Source organism: Drosophila obscura, unplaced genomic scaffold, assembly GCF_018151105.1.
Source record: "Drosophila obscura isolate BZ-5 IFL unplaced genomic scaffold, ASM1815110v1 contig_97, whole genome shotgun sequence".
Taxonomy (NCBI): domain Eukaryota; kingdom Metazoa; phylum Arthropoda; class Insecta; order Diptera; family Drosophilidae; genus Drosophila; species Drosophila obscura.
The window spans coordinates 1319180-1346196 of record NW_024542891.1 but is presented as its reverse complement, the minus strand read 5'-3'; the positions used below and the strand labels follow the sequence as shown (position 1 = coordinate 1346196).

Genomic DNA, 27017 nt, shown 5'->3' with positions numbered 1-27017 from the left:
GAAAATGGAAATCCTGTATGCGTGTCCCCCCACACCCTGCCAGTCTGTATCTTTCTGTCTCTCTATCTGTATGTCTGTCTGTCTGTCTGTCTGTCTGTCTCTCTGTCTCTCAGTGTGTGTGGGGTCGCTAAATTAGCACCTACACTACACTCCAGAGCATAGAGTGAGAGAGAGGGGGGAGAGAGCGAGCCTGTGGCCTGAGTTTCGAGTGCATACGATGATCGTTTTCCCCCGCTTCACGCTAACCGCTTCCCTCTTTGGACCATGGATCAAAGTTCTTTCTGGGCAACTTTATTAGCACCCCAGTTCTGCTTTCATCTTTCGCCGACAAAGTTCCCTCGGCTCTCGAGCTCTGTTATCTTTCCCCGCCCTCCTACCTTTCATACTCGTACGACGGTATGCCCCTGTCCCGTTCCGCTTGCCAGGATATGGCAAATTATTTTCGGCGCGCCTTCCTTCCCATCCAACAGCCATCCTACAGCCATCCATCCCTATAGACGATTGTCTAGGGCCGCGCACAAAAGAGATCATATTTGGTTATGGCTGAAGTAGCTCTTGAGCTTTTTGTATACCCTTGCAGATGGAGGGTACACAATTTTGATTAGAACGAAGCACACAATATCCTGATCAAATTGATCTCTGGAGTCCCTTCAAACATGATTGGATTACTAGTATAAAATATGGTATATGGTATAGCAAAGATTACTCAACAATAAATAATCAAAATCGGAGCACAATATCATATAGGAACGATCGATCTACAAGAATACTAAAATGGAATTGTTAGAATGGAATGTTAGTTCTAATTTAACTCTGATATTTAGACTAATATCTAACCCTCATATACTCCATGTACTGTATGATCGGTTTGTCAGCGCGTTTCACGCGTCATGCAATAACTCCCATCGGTTTGCGTTTGTTCCTGGAATAGTTTCAATCTCCTTACAATTTTCGAGTTAGTGGAAGCTAGAAATGGAGTTTACGAGTCCCATGTATGCATACATATGTAAATTATCTCTCATCACAACATCCGGGGAATATTCACAATATTTGAGAAGTATCCCACAAATATTTACATGCCTTTTTTTTTCTAAACTATGTCTGATTGTTGGTCCCCCAAGCTGCATTAGAAAGGGTATCAAAACGGAGTCTTTCTCTTATTGGGTTTCTTGGGGTTTTTGCGCAGATTGGATTTGGATTTTTTTATTCGAGATTTTTGGTTTATTATTTTTTGGTTTTGTTTACTTTCCGCCGTATTTTTTTATTGCTGGGACTGGCACTGGGGCTGTTCTGAGGTTTATTGTTGTTGTGCGGGTCTTGGCTTTTACCTGGACTAGCGCCAGGCTTCGTTCCCTGTTTCCCCTTCCACCGCTGTCCTTCGTCTGTTGTGCTTGTGGCCGCCTGCATATCAGTTTCCCAAGACCGAGAGCTTTGAGCATTTCAAGGATGATCTGAAATGTATAACTGATTGAATTAGGCCTATCAAATAACACCACAGTACTTAACAATTCATAGGAGCTTAATCTATTGTATGCATATGAAATAAATTAGCCTAGAAAGCTATGAAATTCTTTGGGATATTTAAAGAAGCTTAAATATAAAAAAAAGAAATTAAGGTAAATTCGTTGACGTTCAAGAAAAAAATTTTAATAATTTATTCTGGTTCAGAGAAAATTGTGATCTTATCCGAGAATGTCATACATGCAGCAGCGCCCCTCTGTCGTTTATGCATTTAAGGCCTGGGATCAATTATTGATGCAGTCAACGTTCTAATATTAATTGAGACATATGTACAACCATCCATCCATATGTATACATACATATGTATCATAGATAAAACTAATTTCTTAATTATTAAACCCTGAGCGCAGGCACATATTTCTCTTTAATCTATTGAGTTTATAAAAAAAAGAACCGAGTGAAACTTGTACTATACATATGTATGTATGTATGTGCAACTAATACCCATATCAAACACATTCATCACGTTGTGACTGGCTTTCCTTCACTCCCACTCCCTGTCGAGAGATTTATGCGGCTGGCGGCGTTTGCTGTAACTGAAGTAGTAACAGATCTGCCCGTCTATCTGTACGTATGGCTCCCCCCCCTATTGGGTAGGCAGAACAACAGAAGAGCCTCTTCATTGCCGCCTAATACCTGGACCCTGCCACTGCCCCTTGCCGATGGGTTGCCCCCCCATCTCGCTGGTTCGACAAGTAACTTAAGACCTTTCGTCTGGTCCTTTGGAGTGAGCCGCTGTAATTCACACGACTCCCCTTACCACCTACCTGGGCCGAATGATTCTTGGCATTGTAATTATCGCATTATTCTTATGGCTTCTTCAAAACGAGAAGCAAACAAAGCGACAGGCAAATCCATCAAGTGGCAAGTTAACACACGAAATTCAGACTATCGGATACCCCCTAATATTTGATATCTGAGCTGATATTATGGAGTTACACTACGATTTCACTTTCACAATCATACGATTAGTATTTATTAATTTACAAGTGAAGAATACTTCATCTATGACTGATGTAAGGCATCTTTCCCTCTACTGGCTGTAACCGAGGGGCGCTGCTGCATAGCGCGTCACTAAAGTGAGTACAGCGCATACCCTGGCAACTAAAGTGAGCACTAGAACGAGTATGTGTAAAGAGTGGGCTCCATGGCTCCTATGTTAACAGCTAAAATCCCGCCGGGGAGTCCAGCCATATTGAATTGCAGGCGCCCGTTTAGAGGGTGTATGTACACACATATGTATGTATGTATGTATGTATGCACGTACAAATGCAGATATTCCGTGGTCGTGGTCCCCAGGGCATTGGGAGATCCGTGTGTAGAGCAAATCAAAAGATAAATAAAATAAATATTGACGCGCGTCCAATTCGCGAGAGGTAAAAAGACAACAACGAAAAACAAAGTACAAACGAATCGGGTGGAGGATGGAGGATGATGGAGGGCGAAGAGAGAAGGAGAGACGAGAGTGGCTGTGGCTGTGGCTGAGTGGATGAAGTGGAAGAGCTGAGGCAAACATCGTGACTCGAAGCGGCGGCGAAACATCAAGCATACTGAATAAAGTACTCAAAACGTATTTAAAAGTACTAAACACAAGTACCAGAGATTAATAAGCGCTTTTGAACTCGACCGACCAGAAAACTAGTTAATGGCTCACACACACACACACACACACATGCACACACAGGAGACCTGAGAGACCAGCGGCAGCGGCAGCGGCAGAGGCAGAGGCTCAAGCCCGAGACGAATGTGGGAGAGCGGATCGGTTCGGTCGGTCGTTCGGACATCCACTCCACTCCGATGGCATCGCATCGGATCGTCCAACGTACATCGTACACATCTTTGTCAAGCAAAGCATCACGCGAAATGCCAGGGGTGGAGGGGTGGGAGGACGAAAAGCCATGCAGAATCGGAAAAGCGCAAACAAATCAAAGATGCCAAGCCAGCCAGCAAACGTAAATGCAAGCCAAGTCGGTGATGAGGACGCGGATGGGAAACTGTGACGGTGGCGGTGCCGGTGCCGGTGACGCGGTGTGGAAAATATGATCGTTTTCCATGTTGACAGCGCTTAACGGATGAGCAAATCCCCATTACCGCGGTTCCATAAGTTTTTAGGATAAATCTGGTCTCAATGGAATGGGAATGGTTCTTCAGCTTCAAAATCAAAGTACCCAGAACTGGATATCATGGCGCTAGTGCCAAAGTCATGAAAACAAGGATGATGCATGTGTCTTAAGTTAACAGCCCATCTTCAAAAGTATCACATCGATGATCTTGGGGAAAAGAACAAAATAATAAAGAACGGAAAGCTTAAAAGGTATGCTTGCGGATCCATTAACAGGTACTGAGATATCTAACATCTAATAGCTATTCAAATTATGATCTGTTTAAATATAATATGAGCAAATAAAACACAAATAATTTTGGTGACCATTTGGGAGAGGTAAAAAACAACAAAAATTCAGTTGCCTATTCATGGATGTGATGAGGGCAAAGACATCTGGTCAAATACCATCATAATAATAGCCTGTTCAAACACTATAGAAAAACGATCCCCCATTATCACAATTGGTTTTAACCACCAGAGTTAGGCTCACACCCATACACACCAGGTGAAGTAGCGCTTGTGGCGGTAGCTAACACGAAGATGCCTACGCCGAAACCGGTTTCTTGCTTTAAACATCACGAATCTATTGTGTGGTTGAAGCCATGCAGATTATTTCGTAGTTGAAACTTATCAAGGAAACACAAAGTTTAATCCCCCAGTTATTAAGTTATAAACATATGCCGTCGTTAAATTGTAATGTCTTTCAATTAACATGATAAATCTAGTCAGCGGTTACGAAACATATCGCAAATTGTGGATTGGCTTACTGCGAATCCATATTTTGGACAAAGAAAAATGTTGTTTTCCCAATTCCCATCGACCATTTTTTAAAGTCTCAGTGTATATTTCAGTAGTTGCGTAGCGTGGGATTACATTGATGTACGGCTGATCAGCAACTGCTGCCATTTTCATTCTGTATCTGGTGTAAATAACTTGAGCAAATAACAGGCCGAATTTGGTGACATTGCCGAAGCCATACGAAGCTCCGCTGCCTTTTTTATACATGTCGGTGTACCGGCAGCGCAGCAGCAGCGCCTTGTCCCGCACCCATGGGATAGGGCCGTGCCGAGCCCTGGTTTAATCCAAAGCGATCCCCGACGATACTTAAACCAAACGATTCTCAAACGGTGCGAGTGCGAGCCACTTAAGAGAGACACTCTTGAGCCCCTGAAAGAAGAATAGAGAGTGTAAACAAAAGATGAGCCGTTGCTGCAGGATGGAAGGGGATGGGAGGGTTGGGTGGGCATAGAGGAATAGGAATAGGTGCCTTGCCATTAGCTATTATGTGGCCTGGCCATTTCATTACAGATTCCAGTCAAATTGATTCTCTTTGAAGATATTTTTACGTGCGCACTTCCAAAACAAACGCAAACACAAACTCACACGCACACACAATCTCTCCCTCTCCCTCTCCCTCTATCACTCTCTTCCTACTTGTGCACTGCTTACATGTGGGATTAGCTTCTATGACAATTGAACAAGGGAAAGAGAGAAAGAGAGAGAGAGAAAAGGTGGAAGGAGCCCCTGCGGAAGTGCGCATCGACTTATTTCCAATTGAGAATATTTTTGGCACTGGAAAAGGATAAAGAGGATAGGTAGAAAGAGAGAGAGAAATTAATTCAGAGTGAGTGGGAGGGGGAAACAGGTGGGGGGGCCATCTAACATCTTCCTTTCATAATTTACTGCAATTCTTTTTTTGATTTTCAGCAAATTTCTCTGCATCAAAAATGCAACAGAGAGGAGGAGGAGAGAGCCAAAGGCAAGGAGCAGACGGCAAAAAGAATGAGAGCAAGAAGAATGAGAATGAGGCGGCACAGGAGCAGGAGTGGCAGCAAAACTTGGAGTTGGAGCAGGAGAAGGCAGAGGAAAAAAAAAAATCTTATCTCGCTGCCGGAAATCAAAGCACACATCAAAGATTGCCGACATTTGCCGCCCGTCCAAGTCAAAGTCGCTGCAACTGCAACTGCAACGTGTGGTGGTCGCCGTGTTCAATTGCATTTACCACACCACACCACCCCGCACCGCCCCTGCGCACACTGGCACCCTGGCCCCAACTCTGGGCCCTAGCTGTTGCGGTTGGTTGGCCGCTGCCGTTGGTTCGCCGATCGAATTTCCCCACCACACTTGCACGTACAGAGAACAAAGTGTGTACACAAAAGGTTGGGCAGTGCCGATGAATTAATATTGGTAATAATCCTAGACCGTTAATCATCCGGTGCATCTTTTAGCTGCTCCATTTTCTGCTTCTTGCTTCCATTTTAGCGATGACACAAAGATTGTGGGGGCAGGAGAGGACTTGCGTTTAGAAAAGCGCTTAATTAATATACCTTTCATTTATAGACCTTGGAGGCAAACAGTTCTGCAAGATTCAAACCGATTGCTGGCTGGGCCACATATCCATCTTGAAAGGAAGCGACTCCTAATCCTCAACCGAGTTCTTGACATCCGATCTGATGGATCAGCAAAGATACATCCATATGTAGGCTCTATGGGTCCCAATAGGCTTTACAGACATTGTTACCGTAAAAAAGTACCATGCGAGATTTCTGACTAAAACCCAAAAATCCATTGTAAAATTTCCCACACCAAAATTCGAAACTGAGCCGTGAAAATGTGATGCTGGCCCTGGGCAGCTCTTCGAGAAATTTAAGCAGACATAATGCTTGGATTGTTGTTGTGTTTATGATATGACGCGCCTACCAGGCGACGAAAGAACATACCATAGGTATGGATCGGGTTCCATATGTCTGTTAATTGATTATTGAAAAACACTGCAAGCCCCAAAAAAATAAAAGAGATCCAGTGCTTTCCCAGACGAAATTAAAATAAACAAACGAATGGGATTGTTTGCATTAAGAGCAGACAACACCTGTCTACCGAGGGGGATCATGCCACTGATCATCTTGATGTGTGGATTCCCAGGTTAAAGTTTCAGCAATATAGCCAGCTACCACTTGGGATTTATTTACATATATGTATGTATGTACATAAGGAATGGTAGGTTGTACATATGTCCCTCTGAAAACGGTATCAACCTGTAAGGCCTTTTTTGGGAATTCACGATCTTCTTTATGGGACGATGCACAGTGGGTGATCTAACTAATAAAACGAATATTGTTTTCCTTTTTATTTCCTATATAGGGGTTTTTTTTTTTTAATAAATTTTGTAATTTTAAATATTTTTATCTACTAGAATTTAAATGTTATAAAAACGGTAAGCAACTCCATCGAACATGTTCCAAGCGAAGAAAACTGGTTCAGCAATCCAACGAACATGTTCGATGCTTCTGATACACAACATGTCTTAGGAACATGAGTCCGCAACATACTTGGCAGCACACTTGCAGCGAGTTCTGGTTTGATCGAACCTTTGGCCCATGGAAAGGTATGGACAGCGAGGCGAAACCACCAGCAGCATAAACGGTATGCTATAAGAGCCGCACCTCACCTTGGATGCCTATATGCCATGAGTCTGGGAATGTTGAACAGAGGGTGAGCTATGCACTGCATGCGCTGTGTTTATGTGGAGGCTTTACGTGTGGACCATACCTTGTTTTTTTGCCAGCAACACGCGTTTGTTGCCGAGCAACATTCGCAGTCGGCCTATTTGAATGAAACGGCCTTGCCGCCCCCCAAATGTGGAATGAATGAGCGTGCCGCGGACAGGGCAACAACAGATAGTGTCGACGGAGCTCTGAAGTGTAGTTTCGTAAATATTTCCCACAAAAATATCCAAATTGAAATACATCAACAACCGCCACAATCGGGAGAAAAGACTGCAAAATGGAAACAACGAAGATGTTGTCGAATTTTCGTTGATATTTAACACACAAAAAAACTATCCTCGAATATATAGTCTTTACATACCGGCATCGTTCTGTGCCGCGATTCGTTTCGAAATCAAAACAGTTTCTGGAACTGATCTAAAGGAACTTGGAGTCCATATAAATTTATAGTCTTTTGTGGAATTTTAGTTGTTCAATTTTTTTCCCGTGCTTCTTCGCGAGTGTACATATATGTAATATATTTCCAACTGTTCCGCAATGAAGCCCGTTTGACCCTGAGACCCCGAGAACCTCTCTCGTGTCGGAGTGACAGCCCCATACAATACCCCTAACCTAACCTAACCCTGCCCCCCGCGACCCAAACGATAACCAAGAAGATATGTTGGCTCGTGCAACGGCCCTGGGCCTGATCCTGCAGAGCATCTGGCTGGGAATCGGTGGAAGCGCCAGCCTCGATGGACACGGCCAAGTGGTGGGCCACCATCATCACCACTCGAGTGGATTACAGTGCCAGCGAATAGCCGTGTCGGCTTGCCAGGGCCTCGGCTACAATATGACCGCACTGCCCAATCTGGCTGGTCACACCAATCAGCTGGAGGCTGAGCTACAGGTAAGCAATGGAAACACAGGCACGTCCCATCCATGCCCCATGCCCCATGCCCCAACCCCCAACCCCCATCACCATCCCAGACTCTCGATCCCACGCCGTTGATAAGCTCTGGCAGCGGCTTTTGTGTGGCCCATAAAAATAATTCTCGTCGCTTACGTGCGAAAGCCCAACAAAACCAGCAAGAAAGGCTAATTTCGGTTACCCGAAGCCTTACATACCCTCACCGATCGTTCCAACTTCGCTGTGAGAGCGCAGGTGTATCCCATAGTCAGCCGATTGGTGTGCTGAAAGGGCATCCACGAAGCGGAGAGGAGAAAAAAACAAAAAACACCATGAAATGAACACAGCAGAGACGGGGACGGGCAAACGGTTGAAAAGTCACAAACTCTTGCGAAATGTACGAAATTGTGAATGGCAGAGCGGGTTGGGTTGGGTTGGGTTGGGTTGGGGTTAGAGCTGTGGCGGCGGCAGCTCATCAAAGTGCGACGCGACTCTCCCCACTAGCCCCTGCCCCTGCCCACTGCCACCACCCCAACACTTTTTCTGTGTTTGTTTTCTTTTACTATATGTATTTCATATTCGCTCTCAGATAAGCACAAAGTAACAAGTAAACAATACTCGTAATACTTTCAAAAATATAAAACAAATAATTAGCAGACACTTTGGGGGTACTAAAGTCAGTGGAGGAAGATACTTTCCTTTATGTGCATCTATTCCAGAGTTTCTACACCCACTTTTAAATGTAGTTATATTCTTATTTCCTATCAGTATGTGGTACTCGTATTGAAGCATTTATTCAGGGTCACAATAGATACATATGAGGGGGACTGTGGAAATGTATGCTGAAAACCACGAGCATTCCAATCTGTTAATATTTAGTTCTGAATACTTTTTTACACAGATCTACAATAGATCTTTTTTGTTGTTTTTTGTTTTTTTTTTTTGTTTTTGCTATCGGTCTGTGGAGAACCCTGCCTTCTACTGCTACCCCTGTATGGTGTACGCCCTCCCGCTGCTCTGATTGTATTTTTCTTTTTCGGGGGGTTTCATTTCCATTAGCAACGCTCTAGGGAAAAAGACAAAAGAAGGCATGGCTTCGACTCTGGCTCTGACTTCGATTCCAACTACGGCGGTGCTCGGTATCTAGATAAAAGTGGAAACAACAACACACACACATACATAGTGACAGGGACCAGGGGCGGCACAAGCACAGTTATCACTCAGAAAGAGTCAAAGAAGCGACATTTAATTGCTTTTCAATTAAAAGAGAGAGCGAGACCGATAGTAGAGCGATTGATAGAGCGAGGGACAGGGACAGGGACCGGGAGAAAGAGAACCATATGCAGCTATCAGCGCCGCTGCCGTCTTTGCATGTTCCAAATAAAATGATAAAAGAGAGAACGAGAGAGAGAGAGCAGCGCACGTGCTCATTTGGTTGATACCCTGTAACTGTAACCAAAAAAAAAACAAAACAAAACATAAAATATTGATCAATAATGCAAGTTATGTATTTATCTATTGATCCAATAAGAATGATACTTCCAACCCGCTGAGCCTTACAGTGTTCGAATCTACCCTTTGATACCCTAGAAAATACGATCAGATCAGAGGAGCTTAAACATTTTCAGGTCGTCTTCGTCCATAATTTACCATGAAAATGGCCCATGAAAATCGCTGAGTAGCCCGCCATAGAGTGCCCGCAAGAGAGAGAGAGAGAGTGTGTGAGAGAGCGAACCATTTAGTGGAAATCTGAAAAGCAACAACAATCCCCAGGGGCGACCTGTGCGATTGTGCGGCGACAAAGAAAAGAAAAGAAGAAAAAAACAAAGAATGAAAGAAACGTTGGAGAAGAAAGAGGCTGCCGCCGTCGCTGAAGAGTGAAAGAGAAATGTGTTCAAACTCGAGCCTAGCTTAGTGAGACAGTGAGAGTGGGAGGGGGCTGGAGATCGAAGAGAGGCTGTGGCTGTGCGTGTTCGTGTGCCTGTTCTTGTGTGCCTCTTTGTGCTTGTGTTCTTGTGTGTGTGTGTGGTGTGAGTCCATTAACACCTTTCGGGTAGATCTTGCATTTCATGTCCATGCCTGCATTTGGGAGAGAGCAGGCAAATGTCGATGGCGATGGTGCTGTATGCTATGCCTAAGTGCAGCAGAGCCGCCAGTCGCAGCTAAAGAAATGTAGAATGGGTGAGGGAGGGTGGTCGGGGGCACCATACGAAAGATAAGCGCAGAGACTGAATTTGACTCTTTATCTCTTTGCTGCAGTGCGCCCTCTCTCTCCATCTCCATCACCCTCACTTAATCTCTTTGTTCCCATACCCTTTCTATGGGTATGATAGAAATGCCCACACAAACGACATATTTGGGTCCCTACTAAATGCAAGATCTCTGTGTGTTCCCTAGCCTCAACAGTTTTATCGCTACGAATGGCTCTAGGGTATGCAAAGTCTCGGCTCTAGGCCGAAACTCTATGCTTCCTTTCTAGTTGCAACTTTTCTGTTGCTTTGTTTTGTTTTAGTCTCTCCATATTAGATTTTTGTTGCTACTTTTTGTGGGGCGATTGCCACGCCCACGCCCATGCCCACTCACCCTCTACCCGAAAACCATCATCGCATCGTTCGATCTGAAAATGCATTGTCCGTTTGCCTCAATTTTCTCGTTGTTTAGTGGAGAGAGACGTACATGCCTCAAGTGGCAATAAAAACGAAAGCAGCGCACCCCTGAATCAACCCCTCCCCCTGCCCTGCCCATCCCCTTCCACTACCCCACACCAAACATCGAACAAATTGAATCGGAAGCACGTAAAACAGATCAAAGGCAGAAAAACTATACAAAAGAAAATCAAAAGAGGCAGCAACATCAAGCGGCAATAAAAAGCAACAACAAAAGCAGCAGCAGCAGCAGCAACAGCGGCAGAAACAACAATCAAATTCGGAGATGGGTTTACATAACGAAAGCATCAAAAGAGCATCGTCATAGGGAGGAGGATATGAGGAAAGTCTGCCAAGAAATATACCAAATAGTACTTACCATATAGAGAAGAAGATCAGAGGACTGAGCGAGACAGCCCATATGGTACATGCATATATCCAAGAACTGAGCTTGAAATGAAACGAATTAATATTAATTAAGCAACAACTTAATTTCATAACGGCATGCTGATTATCAGATATTTAAGCAAGGAAACGAGTGTATAATATACATATATATATATATCATATATGATTATTGTTTGCTAAAACCCTTTTAAATCGTCAGTCAATATGCCTTCTTTCCATTATTGCCCCAATTACTCATCAATTACGCACTTCAGATAAGTTATTCTTACATATCGGATTTCAACGATAACATCTAATATCCGTTTAGATGCTCAAACACCTGTGCAGTGTGTGTGTGTGTGTGTGTGCGCTCCCCCAAGCTAACTTTCTGCTAACTCTTCTAAAACTACTAAACATATATACTCATACTTGTCTATCATCCACTGTATGCCATGCAAAATTTAACCCCTCGCGTTGATGTATGTATGATCATTCTCTTTATAATTATTTCCAATTAAATAATGGTTTTTGTTTTGTTGCTGGGAGGCTCTGCTGCATTGATGGATGGTGTTATCTACAGCGGAACGGACATCATCATCATCCCCCCCAGTGGGGGCGCACTTTCAATTAATTTGCTTGTAATTGTCGCTTGACGAGCACTTTGTCGGCACTTGATCGCAACGCGCCCCCACTCGACAAACAGGCAGATACATACATACATACATACATATACTCATATGTACAGATAGAGAGACAGATAGGGAGACAGACAGATAGACAGACAGGAAAACAAATAAACAGACAGCACACAGACAAAAACAGACAAAAGATAAACTGCAAGAGAAATGCATTTGACTCTCTTGGTTCTTGGACATTTCAGACACCAAAAAAAAAAAAACCAAAAATCTCCCTGTTGATTTTCGTATTTATTTGCTGTCTCCCAAAGCTCCTCTCTACCCCCTGCCATTGGGTTTTTGGGTTTGTTTGTGTCATACTATCTCCCACCGACCCTCCTGTCCAGATAAAGAAAATATTCGTGGTCCCCATCAAGTCAACAAAACGTCAGGGCTTTGAAGATTTCTGCCCCTAAACATGACAGATGGGGCTGACTGACTATTTCAACAATCAACAAAAAAAAACTGAGAGAAATTTTTAAAAAAAATAATAGGGAATATGCGCCCATGAATCATAATTCATTATTCATGAATAATGAATCATTGATTATTGCCACGTTATTCGCCCCCATAAGCGAACGGACACATGTCGTTGTTTGCATTTCCTTCAAGTGTCCAGACTGCTATTTGAACGTGCGTCAAACTGTCCGACTAGTTTAGTATACCCTCTGCTTTGAATGGGTCTCGTTTTACTCGGACGACTCGGTTTTAGTTTCGGCAGATGACAAAACGGCTTGGCATTTTATGTAAAGTAATTGTAAATATTTGAGCAAGGCATTAGCCCGAAAGCCCCAGCCACAAGCTCCGGCTCTCACCTGTGGGGCTCTGTCTCCCCATACCCCAGACCCCACTGCACCCAAAAACAACATCAGAAGACAAGGCCGCGGGTCCGCATACATACATACAGACACACATAGATGGCAGCCATAAAGCAGCCACAGCAACGAACGAACCAACAAACGAACGACCGACCGAACGACCGACCGACGATGGCGACAATAAAATTGTTTGATTTTGAAAATCAGAACCCATTAAGATTGCTTCAGCAACCAGTTCTCCAGTGAAAGAGAGAAATACAACAGAGTGAGAGAGAGAGAGCGATGGGCATCGAAAGAGAGGGGGTGGCGGGGTGTATGATAACAATTAACCAAAGCACAAGAAAACTTTTGGGTTTCGGGATCCAAAGGAATGTCGTAAAACTTAGTTTTGTTTCTTTATTTTCGTTTCGTTTTTATGGCAATTGCCTTTGGGGCTTATCGCTAGCCAAAGTCCCCCACGGACCTACAGAATGCATGACTTAACCTCATATCAATCCTATATCTCACTATCTATCTATGTATGTATGTATGCATGTATATCTATCAGCATTTGATTAAAGAAATTACCGCCAAAATAAAAAAAAGGGAAATATTATTGCATAGTTTTTTGTACTCGATATCTTAGTACAGGGTATGTAGCGGGTATTTTGGTGTGTGTTCATCGACTTTTAGTGGATTTATTTATGTCTTGAGTTGCGCTTTTAATATTCCACACTATTCCATTGCTATCTGAATACTCAGACAAGTTCAGCTATTGTTGAATCCACTGAGATTCTCAATAACAGTTTTAGTTAATTGCTATTGTGGGTCAGATATTTTGGAAGAACTGTTCACACATCATTTTTGTTATAGAAGATCATATTAAAAGAAAATATGGTATTATAAATACCAAAAGTGATCGACAAATTTGATTTTTTTCTGATTTCAATGTTCTTTTGCGTATAATTTATGCAAATTATTTGATCATTAAGAAAATTTGTGTATTTTTAAGCATTTAAAAACAATAATATAGAGACAAAACTATATGGGAATGAATTAATGATATTTGGATGATTTTTAGTGGTAGACTTTTTGGGGGAAGTGTTATGTATTAGAGATCTAGTGAGAATAATAGCATTGCTTTTTCCATTGATTTGATTTCAAATGGTATTTCATTATGCACATGGATGTACATATGTATGTACATAGATATCTATTGAAGGGGTATTCAAATAGTCTAAAGTGACTGGCTATACGCGTTTTCTGTTAATGTGTTCTCTTCCTTTCCATTCCTGATAAATAAAAAAAATACCTAATGTGTTTGCATTGGGGGTTGTGCTGTCAGTAAAAGAAATCATAAAATTTGTTGTGATATTCTTCGGCGTAAAGAAATACACACACACACTTGCAGACACACACTCGCACACATTATCATCCAAAGTTAATCCGCAACGGCATTTCTGATAAGAAAAGTAACCCAAAAGCTCATCAAAGGTTGACGCTGGAAAAAAAATGCCAAGCACCGGAGACACGTTCAAGTTGTTGTTGGGCTGCTACCTGGCTTACGTAAAGAGAGAGAGAGAGGGAGAGAGGGCGAATGTTTGCATTGTAATTATGGCAAAGCCTAAAACAATAACAACAACAGCAGCAGCAATGGGAAATCCATAAGGGCGGCAGTTGAAACGAATTAGCAGTGATAATGTCACAAAGAGCACAAGAACATAAAATTCGGCTAGCCGCGGTGATACCCTCTACAGTGTGTGGCCAGAACCAAAGCCGAACGTGCGAAGTGCCCACGCGGATGAGAGAGAGAGAGAGAGAGAGACTTGCCCAAGTCATGGCATGAGAGTGTAAAAATTTGATTCTATTTTTATAGCCAAAAAACTCATAGTGAGAAGAATTTTGTTTGCAGAATCCTGAGATCAATATTTAGCTCTAATCTATTCCCGTTCCGAATCTAGCTAAAACCAAATTGTAAAACCCTCCATCCTCAGCGGGGAGAAGGAGGAGGAAGAGTGGAGACAGACCAGATGGAACTTCAACAGACGAACTTTGAAGTCTGTTGCTGCTGCGGCAGCTACAAACGACTGCCAGAGACGGGAGAGTGGAAGAGAGAGAGAGAGATAGTAATGCGAGGGACGGTTGGACAGTGGGACGGAACATATGGGAATGCGCTGAACATAACTCCGAAAAAAAGGTCGCTTGTTATTTTTCGGTTATATATTTTTGTCGTTTCACTGGAATCCATCCATATCTCTTCTCTCTCTCTCTGTGTGTCTCTCTCTCTCTATAATGATGGGGTCAAAAGGAGCTGCAATGCTGACGAAAACAATTTGACATCCAAGAAAAACAAGAAACAAAACAAAAGCTGCCAAGGGGAAAAAACAAAACCAAAAGTCAACACACACACACACAAGCACACAAAAAGTCATTCTGAATCCTCAAAGCGCGATTCCGGTGCAACAACAATTAGTTCATTCCACTGTCGTGGTCGGGTCGTCATCGTCGGAGGCTCTGCTCTGCTCTCCTCTGCTGGATTTCGCTCCCTGTGATCATTCCGCTGCCTGCCTGCCTGCTCCTACTTCTTTTCCTGCTCTGCTCTTCCTACCACGGCATCTTACACTGGCCTCTCCTCCTACTCCTCCTTCTCTGCTGCTTTTTCTTCGTCATGTGCAAGCCCAAACCACGCAAAAAATGCGGCAACGTTTTTCAAATGCCAATCCAGTCAGAAGAAGAGAACAGTGCAAAGGGGAAGCGTGGTGAGGAGCAGAGAAGGCAAGCGGGGATGAGCAAGAGAGAGAGATAGAGAGAGAGAGGCAAACCTGCTGCTACACGACACGTTTCTCACCGTTGCTTTTTGCAGCAACACTTGGGCAAGCTACGACGAACACTCGTCCTTAAACCAACAAAGCCAACAAAATCTTCGGCGAAAAGGGTACCGTGTTATCCAGCAGCTTTTGTGAAGAACGGCAACAGTTAAAGAAGCAGGCAGAAGAATCAGCAGGGCAGGACTAGCACTGGCACTGGCACAGGCACATGCACAGAGAGGAATGTCGAAGCCCCAGCCTCGTACTCAGAAAAAAAATTCGAAAAAAAAGAAACGACAGCCGCAGCCGCCACAGCCACAGGTTTGTGTCTTAAGTCTTTTGTTTTTTTTTCTGTGGTACATTTTCTGCGGAGACTCTAACAAATTTGAGCAGACGCTTGCATCACGCAGAGAGAGAGGGCCGTGGGGCGGGACATTCGCAGATTGTATGCCGTGGGGAATACCCTCGCTTTTCATAGAGTGTTCGCTGCCAATTAGTTTATAATTGCCGGACGGACTGATGGACAGAATCCAACCAAAAACTAGCATTACCTCATGCCCAAAGTAACTGGCAGATGGAAAAGGAAGCATGGAATATTTTGAGTGTATTTTAGGGATTTTATGGTCACTGACATTCAATTTCATCAATATTGAAAAAAAATGAAATGAGTGGGACCATTTAAAGTAGATCAGTGTAGGAATAGTGGCCCAACTCAAGGGTATTTGTGACTTCGATACACAGCAGTAGGCAGAAGGCAGGAAGGCAGGAGGCAGGATGTTGCAAGATGACGTTGAACTTGCTGCCTGTTGCAGTTGTTGCTGCTGCTGCTGCTGCAGCGCGTAATTACATGGCAATTAAGTTAATTGAACTGCGCGCCTGCGCTCGCGTGAATTGCTCTCACTCCGTACCTTACCTAACCGCTGTCCCCCCGCCAAACCGTATACACGAATACGAAATACGAATACCCCAATCCCAATGCCGCTGCATTGCCCCATCGTTGCTTTACATGACAGTGGGATAAAGTTGATCCAGCCAGTGGCATAATTTGGGTTGTAAGTTGCGTGTAGAACTCGAAACGGCAGCCTCATTTTGGTAATCCCGCCTGACAAAATGTCAGCAATGGAGACGGCAGAGCATATATTACTCCGTGGACTCCCGTGCTGGTCCAACGTTCCACTGGCCGTCTGTCCGCCTGTCCGCCTGTCCACAGGGGCACCATACATCCATACAATGGCATGGGGCTGTCAGTGAGCCACAGTGAGTCCGGCCTGGCTGCCGCGGCAAACCAGTCCCCAAAACATGTCCCAATTGTCTGGGTAACTGTAGCGTGCCAGTGCCAGGCCCCAGTCGCAGTCGCAGCAGCCACTAAGCCCCGATACGATACGATACGATACTCTAAGGCAAAAGACCAATTGAACCGGCAATGTACTCGGCCGTTCAGTTCAGTTCTCAGTTCTCAGTTTCAGTTTTATGCCGCCGTAAAGTTCTTCGTCCCTTGAACGGGTGACTGCACCGAAGATTTCTGTCAGAGATTATCTAACTTGAGAGAGAGAGAGAGCTGCAGGAGCCGAAACACTTGGGGACAACGATTTAGAAGCAATCACTCGATGGAAACTAATCCACAGTATGAAAACTGAGTATCGGATATTAAATATACATATAGTGCGGAAGGATCCTAAATAAATGAACCCCTAAATATCACGTGGAACTAAAAACTATATTTCTATTTGCTTACATTTCAAAGGAGGATCTGAGGTCAGAAATTACCTTTCTTCTCTGATCGTTTATTTTGCTGTGACCCGCACTGTATACACAGCGAGAGAATGCCAGAGAATCGATTCCTAGCTCTTGATGTTGTGCGCGGCGGCGGCATCCATCTGCCTGGTGCTTTGGTGCATTCCGCTTGGATCGGGCTGAGGCTGGGGCTGGGGCTGGCTGGCACTGTAACTGGGGCTGCGACTGCGGCTGGAGCTTTGGATTGTGTGTGCCTGTTGCTCTTGCGACTGGAGCTTTGCTGCTCCTCGTTTGCCTTTGAATGACAATCGTCGCCAGTCAAAATGTCAATTAATTGTGAGACGACAGTCGTATGTCGTCGGCATTGCCAGCGCTGGCGAGTTGACAGTTCTGTCAGCGATTCATGGCACTGCAAAAATGCAGTCGGACCGGCGGCGATCTCTACCATTTGAATTGATCTCCTACAGCCACAGCAACAGCTTCAGCACGATCTCAATCTCTTCATCTGTGTCGCTCTTTCCGTTTTTTGTTTTACGTTTCGGTTTCTGTATCTGTAGCTACATCTGTGTCTTATCAGAGCTTCAGAGGGCGCTAATTAGGATGGCAAAATGCTAGCCTTTGCATCTATGATGTCATGGAAGCCGCTTTCTTGCCGATTTATCATCCGCATACCCATCGTTGTCATCGGACCAAACGGAACGAAAGGAAAGAAAAGGAAAGGGAGGGTAGGTGGTCCGGGGGTCCGGGCATCGTCTTAATTATGCAAATTACTGCCAATATCAAGTCAGCGATCGCGATCCGTGTGCCGGCGATTGAGACAACAATCTCAGCAAATAAAACAAATATACAGACGAGTAAACTCCCAGCCCAAAGAAATATAGAAATACAATTTTTGTTTTGGTCCGCTCGCTAATTGCAAGCGCTCTTTCGTAGCAAATTAAATCAATTGTCTTTGATGTTGAGCCGACAACGACGACAGCCGGGCCCCCCACCCGATCTCCACTCCCCCCGCCCCACCAAACAGCATTCGTGCACAGCTGTCAATTCGAATCAGCGACGGGCTACGAGCCGGAGTCGAAGAGCGGAGAGCGTCAGCGCCAAACGGCAACTAAATCAAATAAAGCGCAAATCAAATAAAGTACCACAATGCACGAAAGCCGAATAAACAAACCCACACACACACGCACATCTGTCTCTGGGGGGCATGGGAATGGGAATGGGAATGGGCGAGGGTAGCAGCTGACCGACGAATGCATGCCCTTACGCCTCCTCTCCCGCGTGTGTCCCAGCAGGCAGCTAAAAACCGAGCGCAGTTCACCACTCTCCAGGATCAAAAATGTGTCCCAAAGCCGTATTCGAACCGGATACGCATAGCTTTAGCCTCTCTGATATTTTGCACACTAAAATCAGGCGACTCTCGTACTCGTAGAGTGGTGGAACCGCAAGCGAGACGCAACGGGCTGGAAAAAAAGATGAATCGTTGCCGGCTCGAGGCGAGTTGCTCCGCTGCTGGCCAAAACTTGACTTTGAGCTACGCCAAGTGGTGTGGCCAAGAGTGGCCGTGCCGTGCCGGGCCATCTATCCATCTATCCGCCGTATATATGTACATACGAATATGTATATGGTTTCGTCTCTTAGGTGCGGCGCAGCGTTGCGGCATTTTGCAACACTTGTCACTCTGACAGCCGGCAAATTGTTTTGGGAGCCGCCGCCTCAGCCTCAGCCACAAACCAAAACCAAAACCGAATCCGAATCCAATGTGAAGCGTGCCGCCTAGATGCCTCCCAGAGATGCAGGATAGCCCGAGTGGAGTCGCTATCACGGCCTAGTGTGTACGAGGCGTGTAGTGGCGCGCGTTGAGAGATGAAAGTATTGCCGAACCATTCTGCTCTGCGGAATTAAAAGCGATGGGAGAAGTTCCTCCCAATCTTCTCTTCTCTTCTCAAAGGTCTTTCGGGCTGAATTTTTAATGCCAACAACTGTTAATGGAATTATCGCTGGCATGCATCGAAACCTATCAATAGGCGATAGAACAGGCTGTCCAATTGGCTACTGCTCGTACGATTCAGTTCTAAATTGTTTAAATCGCGCATTGAATAACTCCAGTATTATTTGAGATCGCATAACAAATTGCATTCATCGATATTTAGCTTAGCATTACCATTCCCATTGGAAGAGCCGTTGGGGCTTGGGCTTAAGCGCATAATTTGTATGCCATACAAAGTGGGCACACAGTCGATGCCCTGGTCCGGGCTGGGCTGGGTTGGGCTCTGCAGGCGTAGAAAATTATAAATTAATCCATTACCTAGATTATGCAGATGTCTGAACGCATTAAGTGTCCATGGGCCATCGGCCCTGCTGGGCCTATGGGTGTGGTGGAAATGCACAGACGACAACAACTGCAGCGGAGGATCTGTTGGATCTCTTGGGCATTAAGCGTTGTTAATGAATGAACACACGATACAGCCAGAGCCAGCGTCGCAGTCTGAGTCTGAGCAACGGACTCAAATCGAGAATTGAGTTGAGTGGCGTTTCCATCTGGTTTTACTCGGCGGATTAGGGAGACGGAGAAGGAGCTGCCCACAAGGTTGTGTGGCACTAATGAAAGTCAAAGATATCGCAGCCGGATAGCTGGATAGTTTCCGAGTGTGGCGGCAGCTGTTTAGGAGTTCTCCATTCCATTCCTTTCAAAAATATTCAAAGTCAAAAGTGCCGCGCGACAAAGTCTGACCGCCGGCCCGTACCGTCCCTTCCTTTCCTTTCGTTTCGTTTTGTTGCCATTGCATACGCTTCAAAATCATTAATCAAAATTGAAAAATCATTAAGCTCACGTTTTTCGTTCGGTTTTTGGGAGAGGTGTCAACTCTGACATTGTTGTTGGTCTTGTAATTGAATTGTGAACACGAGGACGGCCACCAGAGCCACCAGAGCCAGACCCAGGTCCCGCTCAAATGGAACAAAATAAAATTTTTTTTTTTGGTCTTCATCCGAAAAAAGTGTGAAACACGCTGCTGCGAGCCTAAAGACACGAAAAAAAAATCCAACAAAATTTTAAAAGAAATTGCCGCAAGTCTGCGCGACTTCACAAACAAAAAAAAACGAAACTCGGCAAAGAGCTCCAGGCGATCGGTGGAGCGAAGCAGAAACTGTTCATTATAATTTTTGTTTTTGTTTTGGGTTTTAAGTAAATTAAGCAGAACTTTTCAAGCAGAGCGCCCGATGACACAAAACGTGCGCTCACTTCATGATTCTTCGAAAGCCTCACCAAAGCTCCAAGCCCACATTGTTTGAAGCAAGTGTAAATAGCAGTAATACACTCAAAGAACTACAACTGCGATAAAGCATATAGTTTTCCTTATATCATTCATTTAGTATGGGATAAATATTCTGCTTTTTAAATTGCACATGGAAAAGTCTTAGGCAGAAAGCTGAAGGCATTGGATAGAGATTTGTACACGTGTAGCATATAGGATATGTACGTATCTCAATACAATACAATATACATGTATACATATATGTTGGTACATATGTATGTATATGACCCCCCACCGATGTTCAAAACCTTTCAAATTACCGACTTTGTTACTGTCTGTAATAACAATAATTTCTTTTGCTGGAGACCAAAACGAATTTGTCTTTTGGTGTCGGGTGAACGAATAGACTGTCGGACGGTACGGTACGGCGAGCCGCGGCGAATTGCCAACTTTGGTCTTCGGTTTGGTTTGGGCTTTTGCATGGCCGAAAAAATGACAGCAGCGCAGCCGCAGCCGCCGCCGCCACAGCAGAGGCATGGATTGGCCATGGCACTGCGAGTGGAAGGAGCACGACAACATAAATGCTCAAAGCGTTGCAGATTGCATTCGATGCGCGGACTGCAGAGGTGGGGAGGGGGTGAAGAGATCGGCTTGGGGGTGTGACTGGAGGATGGAACTGCGAGAAGTGTATGGTGATGATGATGATGATGACCAAGCACTGCTCTTTTGCATTAATAATACATTTTAGACACTCGTCAAGCCCTTGCTTTCGCTCTCTCCCTGCTTAACGCTTTCTCTCTCTCTCTCTCTCGCCACCTCTCTCTCCAATACAGTTCTTCTGATCTGCATTAATATGTGTGGGGCGAGGCAGAGCTCCTTCTTACATTAACCTCACCTTATAGCAGCAGGAGCTTTCGCTCCTGTAATCTTCTCTCCCTCACTTCGCTGCTCTCTTGCGTAGCTACATATTTACATATACATACATATGCAGGCATTACCCTTGGTGCGGGCTATATAAGCTCTGGTCAAACCGAAAAAATAAACAATTCCGTGGAAACATTATTATAGACTATTTATCAGAATCCACTGAATACAATATAACTGAGTATTTTTCCAGTTGAGCCATTACACAGGGTATTTCCAGTTCGAGAGGTCTCCATAAAGTGCCTTGCATTTTTCTCTCTTTGTATTTTCTACTTTGTTTTTTGTTTTGTTTGTTTTTGCTTGGCGATGATGATGCTATGCTTTTGCTGCTGCTGCTGCTGATGATGTTGATGATGATGAGGAGGTTCACTTGCTGTGTGCTTTTTACTGTTGTTGTTGCTGCATCATTAAATTATTATTGCCCGAAGCTATTTTTCATCGAAGTACGAGTAGTGAAGAGTGTGTAGAGAGGTGAGACGGAACGGGAGAGGAGGAGAAACAAAAGCTACACAAAATTGGAAATCGCGTGTCTAATGCTTCATTCGAGATGCCCGGCGGTTCTCTTCTTCTCTTCTCTTCTGCTGCCGTCTGCCCCCGTCCACCATTCCCATCCATCCCTATGCTCTACTCCTCCTTCTCCTCCTCCAGTCGCTCCTCCGTCTGGGCCGCTTTCGGCCTTTTGTCTGGTCGGGGCCTAATGTAGCTTAATTATACAACCAACATCAGCAGCAGCAGCAGCAGCCGCAGCCGCAGCAGCAACAGTGGAAACAGCAATAACAATTCGGTTACTGTTAGCCCCACCATATCAAAAGCCAAGAACGAGTTGGCCTGTCCAAGCGGCAGCCCATCAAATCCATGTCAAATTCCCGCTCTGGGAGTCACTGGAGCGATATCAGAATGCTGCTACACGACCAGAAATTTCTGATGGCCTGATCATCCAGTCTGTTTCTCATTCCCAAAGCAATCAACAAATGCTTGATCCATGCCAATAATATTCCGAAATGGTTTGGATTGCTCAAATATAAGTAATATCGAAATTTATTTCAGTGTATTCCTGTAGCCAGAACATTGGAACTCTTTCCTGAGAAAACGTTTCTCAATAATTTCATGCAGTTATTTTTTTTTTCTGTCTCTGGGCCCCCCCAAAACCTGGCTGTTCCTGCGCTATCCTGTCCCTTGTTTTTTTTTTTTGGTTTTTTTTGTTGCCCCGGACTTGTCTAAAATTCTACAAACTCATAAATGTTGATGCGTCTGGTTCGTCATCGTCATCATTGTCGTCGTCCGGTCGGGGGGCTCTTCTGATGGACAATGGGCCTGGCGTGGCCTGGCCTGTCCAGTGTCTGTGTCTGACTTGGTTTGTGTTTTTTGCTCTGACTTGGATTTTCCATGGATTAATTTCGCATCAAAGTCGAATGGAATCTGGCTTCATTTGATGTTATTAGATTGCATGGCCAGTAATTGACAATTAATTGCCATCGACAACAGCTGCAAATGGTAATGGAATGGACGTCCACGTTCACGTCCGACGCGGGATGCCTTTTGAAACGTTTTTCTTCACTTTTTTTTTCTGTATGTGTGAAATCTGACGCAAGTTTTCACACCAAACATTCACTCACACACATCATAATGATCAAAGGCATAGACGAACAACAAACAAACAAGAAACCAGAAACATGAAACCTTTTTCACAGCAGAGGAAAAACCGGAATACTCGTACTTTGTAATGAAACGATTTTCTAATATTTCTACAAAGAAGAATTTTTGGTGCAAAGATTTTCCATATAAAAATGGATGAAGACCTCTACAAAAAATGCCACATGTACACAAGTATATAGTACATATGTATGTACGTATATCGAAATTATAATCATATGGTATACAACGTTTTATTAATTAACATTAATTAATTATGCCATTTATATGGATGGAATTGCAACATAAAACAATGCCGCCAAAATAATTAGATCGAAATTTGCTGCTCGAATTCGATAAGCAAAACAAAAACAAAAACCAAAGTAAAGTAAAGTTAAGGAAGCAGCAGCAGCAGTACACGTGAATTATATACCTATAATATATATATTATATACCTATACCTAAGACTATAGTACGCCTCTAGTTAAACTAAGCAAAAACAAATGATCTCTAAACAAAGCGATACCCCGATCCCCGATCCCCGATCCCATCTCATTCCCATTCCCATTCCTTCAGCCGTTTTTCCTTTTCACACTTGGCCGGCCCCACCTTTCGTGGCTTTTGTAGTTTCTGTTGTGCGGCGCGAACTTTTGTTTGCGTTGTCTATAATTTTATCTAATAAAAATGCCATAAAAACTTAGTCAAACAGTTGTGGACTTGTGTGTCTGTTGTGTGGCGCTTGGCTCTTTGTTGTTTCGCCGCCATGAAGCCATGAAGCCATCAAGCCATCGAGCAACATTAACAATAGCCACAACACACCAGATAATTCAGCACAACAATTGCAGTTTGTTTAGCTCGGTCTAATGTCTGATATTAGCATTAGTGGAAAATGGCCAATTGCAAATTGCAAATCGTATAATGCTAGTGATTTCCCGCGCTCATGTTTCCTCGTACTCCTGTGTGTAGGTTTTATAGGGCGGAGAGCACTGAATGTCGAATGTAAAACATGGTATGATTCGTAATGATCGAATGCCAGACTTTAAACAGGCGGTGACTCTGCAGTGACTCTACTGCGAACTGCAGCAGAGCATCATCATTCCAATTAAAATATATAGATATGTACATATATTGAATAAATCCAAGTATATTAAATCTTTCATCTTAGATTCATTTATTAATTGCTGCATTCGTTTTTGTTTGCTTGCAGATTGCCAAGCTGCTGCCTTTGATCGAGTCGGGCTGTTCGCGACGGGCGCGATTTCTGCTCTGCTCGGCGCTGTTTCCGCTCTGCACGCCGGATGTGCCACGGCCCGTGACCGCCTGCAAGTCCCTCTGCGAGACGGTGAAGGGCGAATGCGACGCCAATGCCGGTCCGGAGCTGATGCAGCTGTGGCCGTCGTTCCTCAGCTGCGACAGTCTGCCGCAGCCGGAGAAGCACGAGCTGTGCATGCAGATACCCCAGGACCAGGAGGGTGCCCATGCGCCGCCAACGGCCAGTCCGGCCGCATCTGAGCTCGCACCCGCCCAGGATCCACAATTGCAACAGCAGCAGCAGCAGCAGCAACAGTTGCAGCAGCAGCATCCGCAACAGCAGCAGCAGCACATGTCTCGCTTTTGGATGTCCTGGAAGACGGGTGGACCGCTGGCTGGTGGCAACGGCGGTGGAGGAGGAGCTGGTGCTGCTGGTGGTGGCGGCGGCAGCTTGGCCGCCATCATCTGTCCGCAGAACTTCAGCGGCAGTCACCTGAATCCGGAGGAGTGCCTGCCCCAATGCCAAAGGGACGCCTACCACACCACGCAGCAGAAGAAGCTAACGGAGAGCCTGATCCTGGGCCTGTCCGCCGTGTGCTTTGTCCTCACGCTCTTCGCACTGGTCACATTCTGGGCGGAGCCGACGCGATTCGGCTACCCGGAGCGCCCCGTGCTCTTCCTCTGCCTGTGCTACAACCTGTTCAGCGTGTGCTACCTGGAGCGGATCGTGTTCCACAACCAGGCCCGCAGTCTGGCACAGCTGCAGGAGTCGCAGGGGCTGCGGCTGCGTCCCGTCTGCCAGCTGACGCCGCCCTGCCTGGCCTCGTACATCACCACCTCGTACCTGAGCCTGTGCGCCGCCAGCTGGTGGCTGATCTTCGCCCTCTGCTTCTACCTCTCCTCGCACAAGAAGTGGTCGAGCGAGGCGCTCGAGAAGCGCTCCGGTCTGTTCCATGTGCTGGCCTGGGTGCCGCCACTGGTGCCGCCGATCGCGGCCCTGCTCCTGGAGCGTGTCCGTCCCAGCGAGCTGACGGGCATGTGCTCGGCCCCCGGATTCGTGGAGCTGCCCGCCCTGGTGCTGCTCCTCCTGGGTCTCTACTTTACGCTGCGCGCCTCCCGCTCCCTGCACTCGTTGCAGCAGCAGCTGCAGCCCACGCTGGCCCACCACCGCTTCGGCCAGATCCGGAAGCGGTTCGTCATCTTCTCGCTGCTCTTCTTCGTGCCCACGGCGGCGGGCGTGGTGGCCGCCCTCTGCGAGCGCTTCGGCGATCCCGTGCCCAGCTGCTCGACGCCCGAGGATTGCGCCTCGCCGGATTCCCTCACCGCCTGGCCGGCGCTGGTGCGGATCTTCTTCCAGCTGGCCGGTGGCACACTCACCGGCATGTGGGTGTGGTCCCGCAAGACCTGCGAGAGCTATCGCAGTCGCCTGGTGGCCGGCGGTACGCCCACCTCCTCGCTGATGGCCCAGAGCAAGTCGGCGGCGGTGGTGGGGGCGGGGGCTGCGAATGCCCATCACGCCAATGCCATGGGAGGCGGCGGCGGCGGCGGCGGCGGATACGTTCTGCCCAAGAAGCATCTGTACACCAGCGGTAAATCGATGCTTGCCAGCGGAGGCATCGCCGGCATCGGAGGTTTCGTAGGCGGTGGTGGAGGCGGAGGCGGGGCCACGGCTCCGCTCTATGCGGGAATTAGTTTCCACAATGTTCCCGTCTACAATCCCAATCAGTCGCGTGTCTAAGGAGCGACTGGCGCTGGCTTCAAGCCTGATCCATGATCTGGATACATGATTCATGATGCATGATCCACGATCTCCCCTCCCCATATAATACAAAAATTAATAATTAAACAAAAAATAATCAATTGAAATGTGTTAATAGATCTTAAGAGCCAGAACACTCTCCTTCCGCAGACCCCCCCCCCATTTTGAATAGTTTTTTAAGTATTTTCTAAGTCCTGTGTAAATAGAGGAATTTTAATTCTATTTATCCTTTTTTTTTTTTATTTGTATATGTTTTTTTTTCTTGGTAATTAATTAGTTTTTAAGGAACATTAATTTAATTAAAAGTGTGAATAAATTGTGAATTATAATATTTAAATGAGAAATGGCAGATTGTTTTCGTTGCTAACAAATGGCCAGGGATTGGTTGATCGCTGTAGAACTGCTACCCTGTAATAACCCCAACTATAAGAAAAAACAAGCAGCTTCATCCATTGTCTCCAGATGTTGCTGCTTGGTAGTGTCACCCAGAGCCCAGGCCTGGGTATCCCCTCGCACATTCTCCCTATACGGCTTTATGATACCTTCCAGAGATCAGTGGAATCAAATCCCCAATGCCACTCTGTGCCTCTTGCAATTCTCACGAGTCTGTGGTACCCCTCCTCACTCTCTCTCTCGCTCTCTCTCTCCCGCTCTCTGGCTGTCTCTCTTGCTTTCTCTCTTGCTCTGGGCTAATGATGCGAAAGCGGCACTCTTGAGGGGCAGGCAGCACGAATCCGTTTAATTGCAACAAAAGGAAGCTAAATTGTGGCTATTGTTCGGCCCCCCAGCCCCTGCAATGGCAGTGGCAGTGGCAGCGACAGCAACAGCGGCAATTAGATGGAAAATGCTTAATGACAGAGGCACCGGCGTTGATTGCCAGCGTTTTGCTACCAGCTCCACCCTTTCTCCTCTCTCTTTCCATACCTAATCCAGCACCTGTAGGCCTCCTCCTCCTTCTCCCCCTCCTTTACTACTACTACTCGTGCTGTGCTACCTGTTGTCCTACCTGTGCGTGCGTGTCGTGTCGTGTTGTCGTCTCTTCTGGGACTTCGTTGCCACAACGCCACCCTGCGAGAGTGTCACACACATTAAGAGACATGTCGAGACACATAGTAGTAGTAGTCGACTATTGG

General features: G+C 45.5%; 1 protein-coding gene across 1 annotated transcript; it reads left to right on the top strand.

Annotated features, from left to right (window-relative positions):
• Window positions 1-7255: 7255 nt before the first annotated feature.
• Window positions 7256-26167, top strand: LOC111066284 (frizzled-3). Its single transcript, XM_022354763.2, has 2 exons — window positions 7256-8020; window positions 24082-26167. Exons 1-2 carry the CDS (start codon window positions 7790-7792, stop codon window positions 25861-25863), a joined length of 2013 nt encoding a protein of 670 aa, XP_022210455.2. The 5' UTR covers window positions 7256-7789; the 3' UTR covers window positions 25864-26167.
• Window positions 26168-27017: the final 850 nt, after the last annotated feature.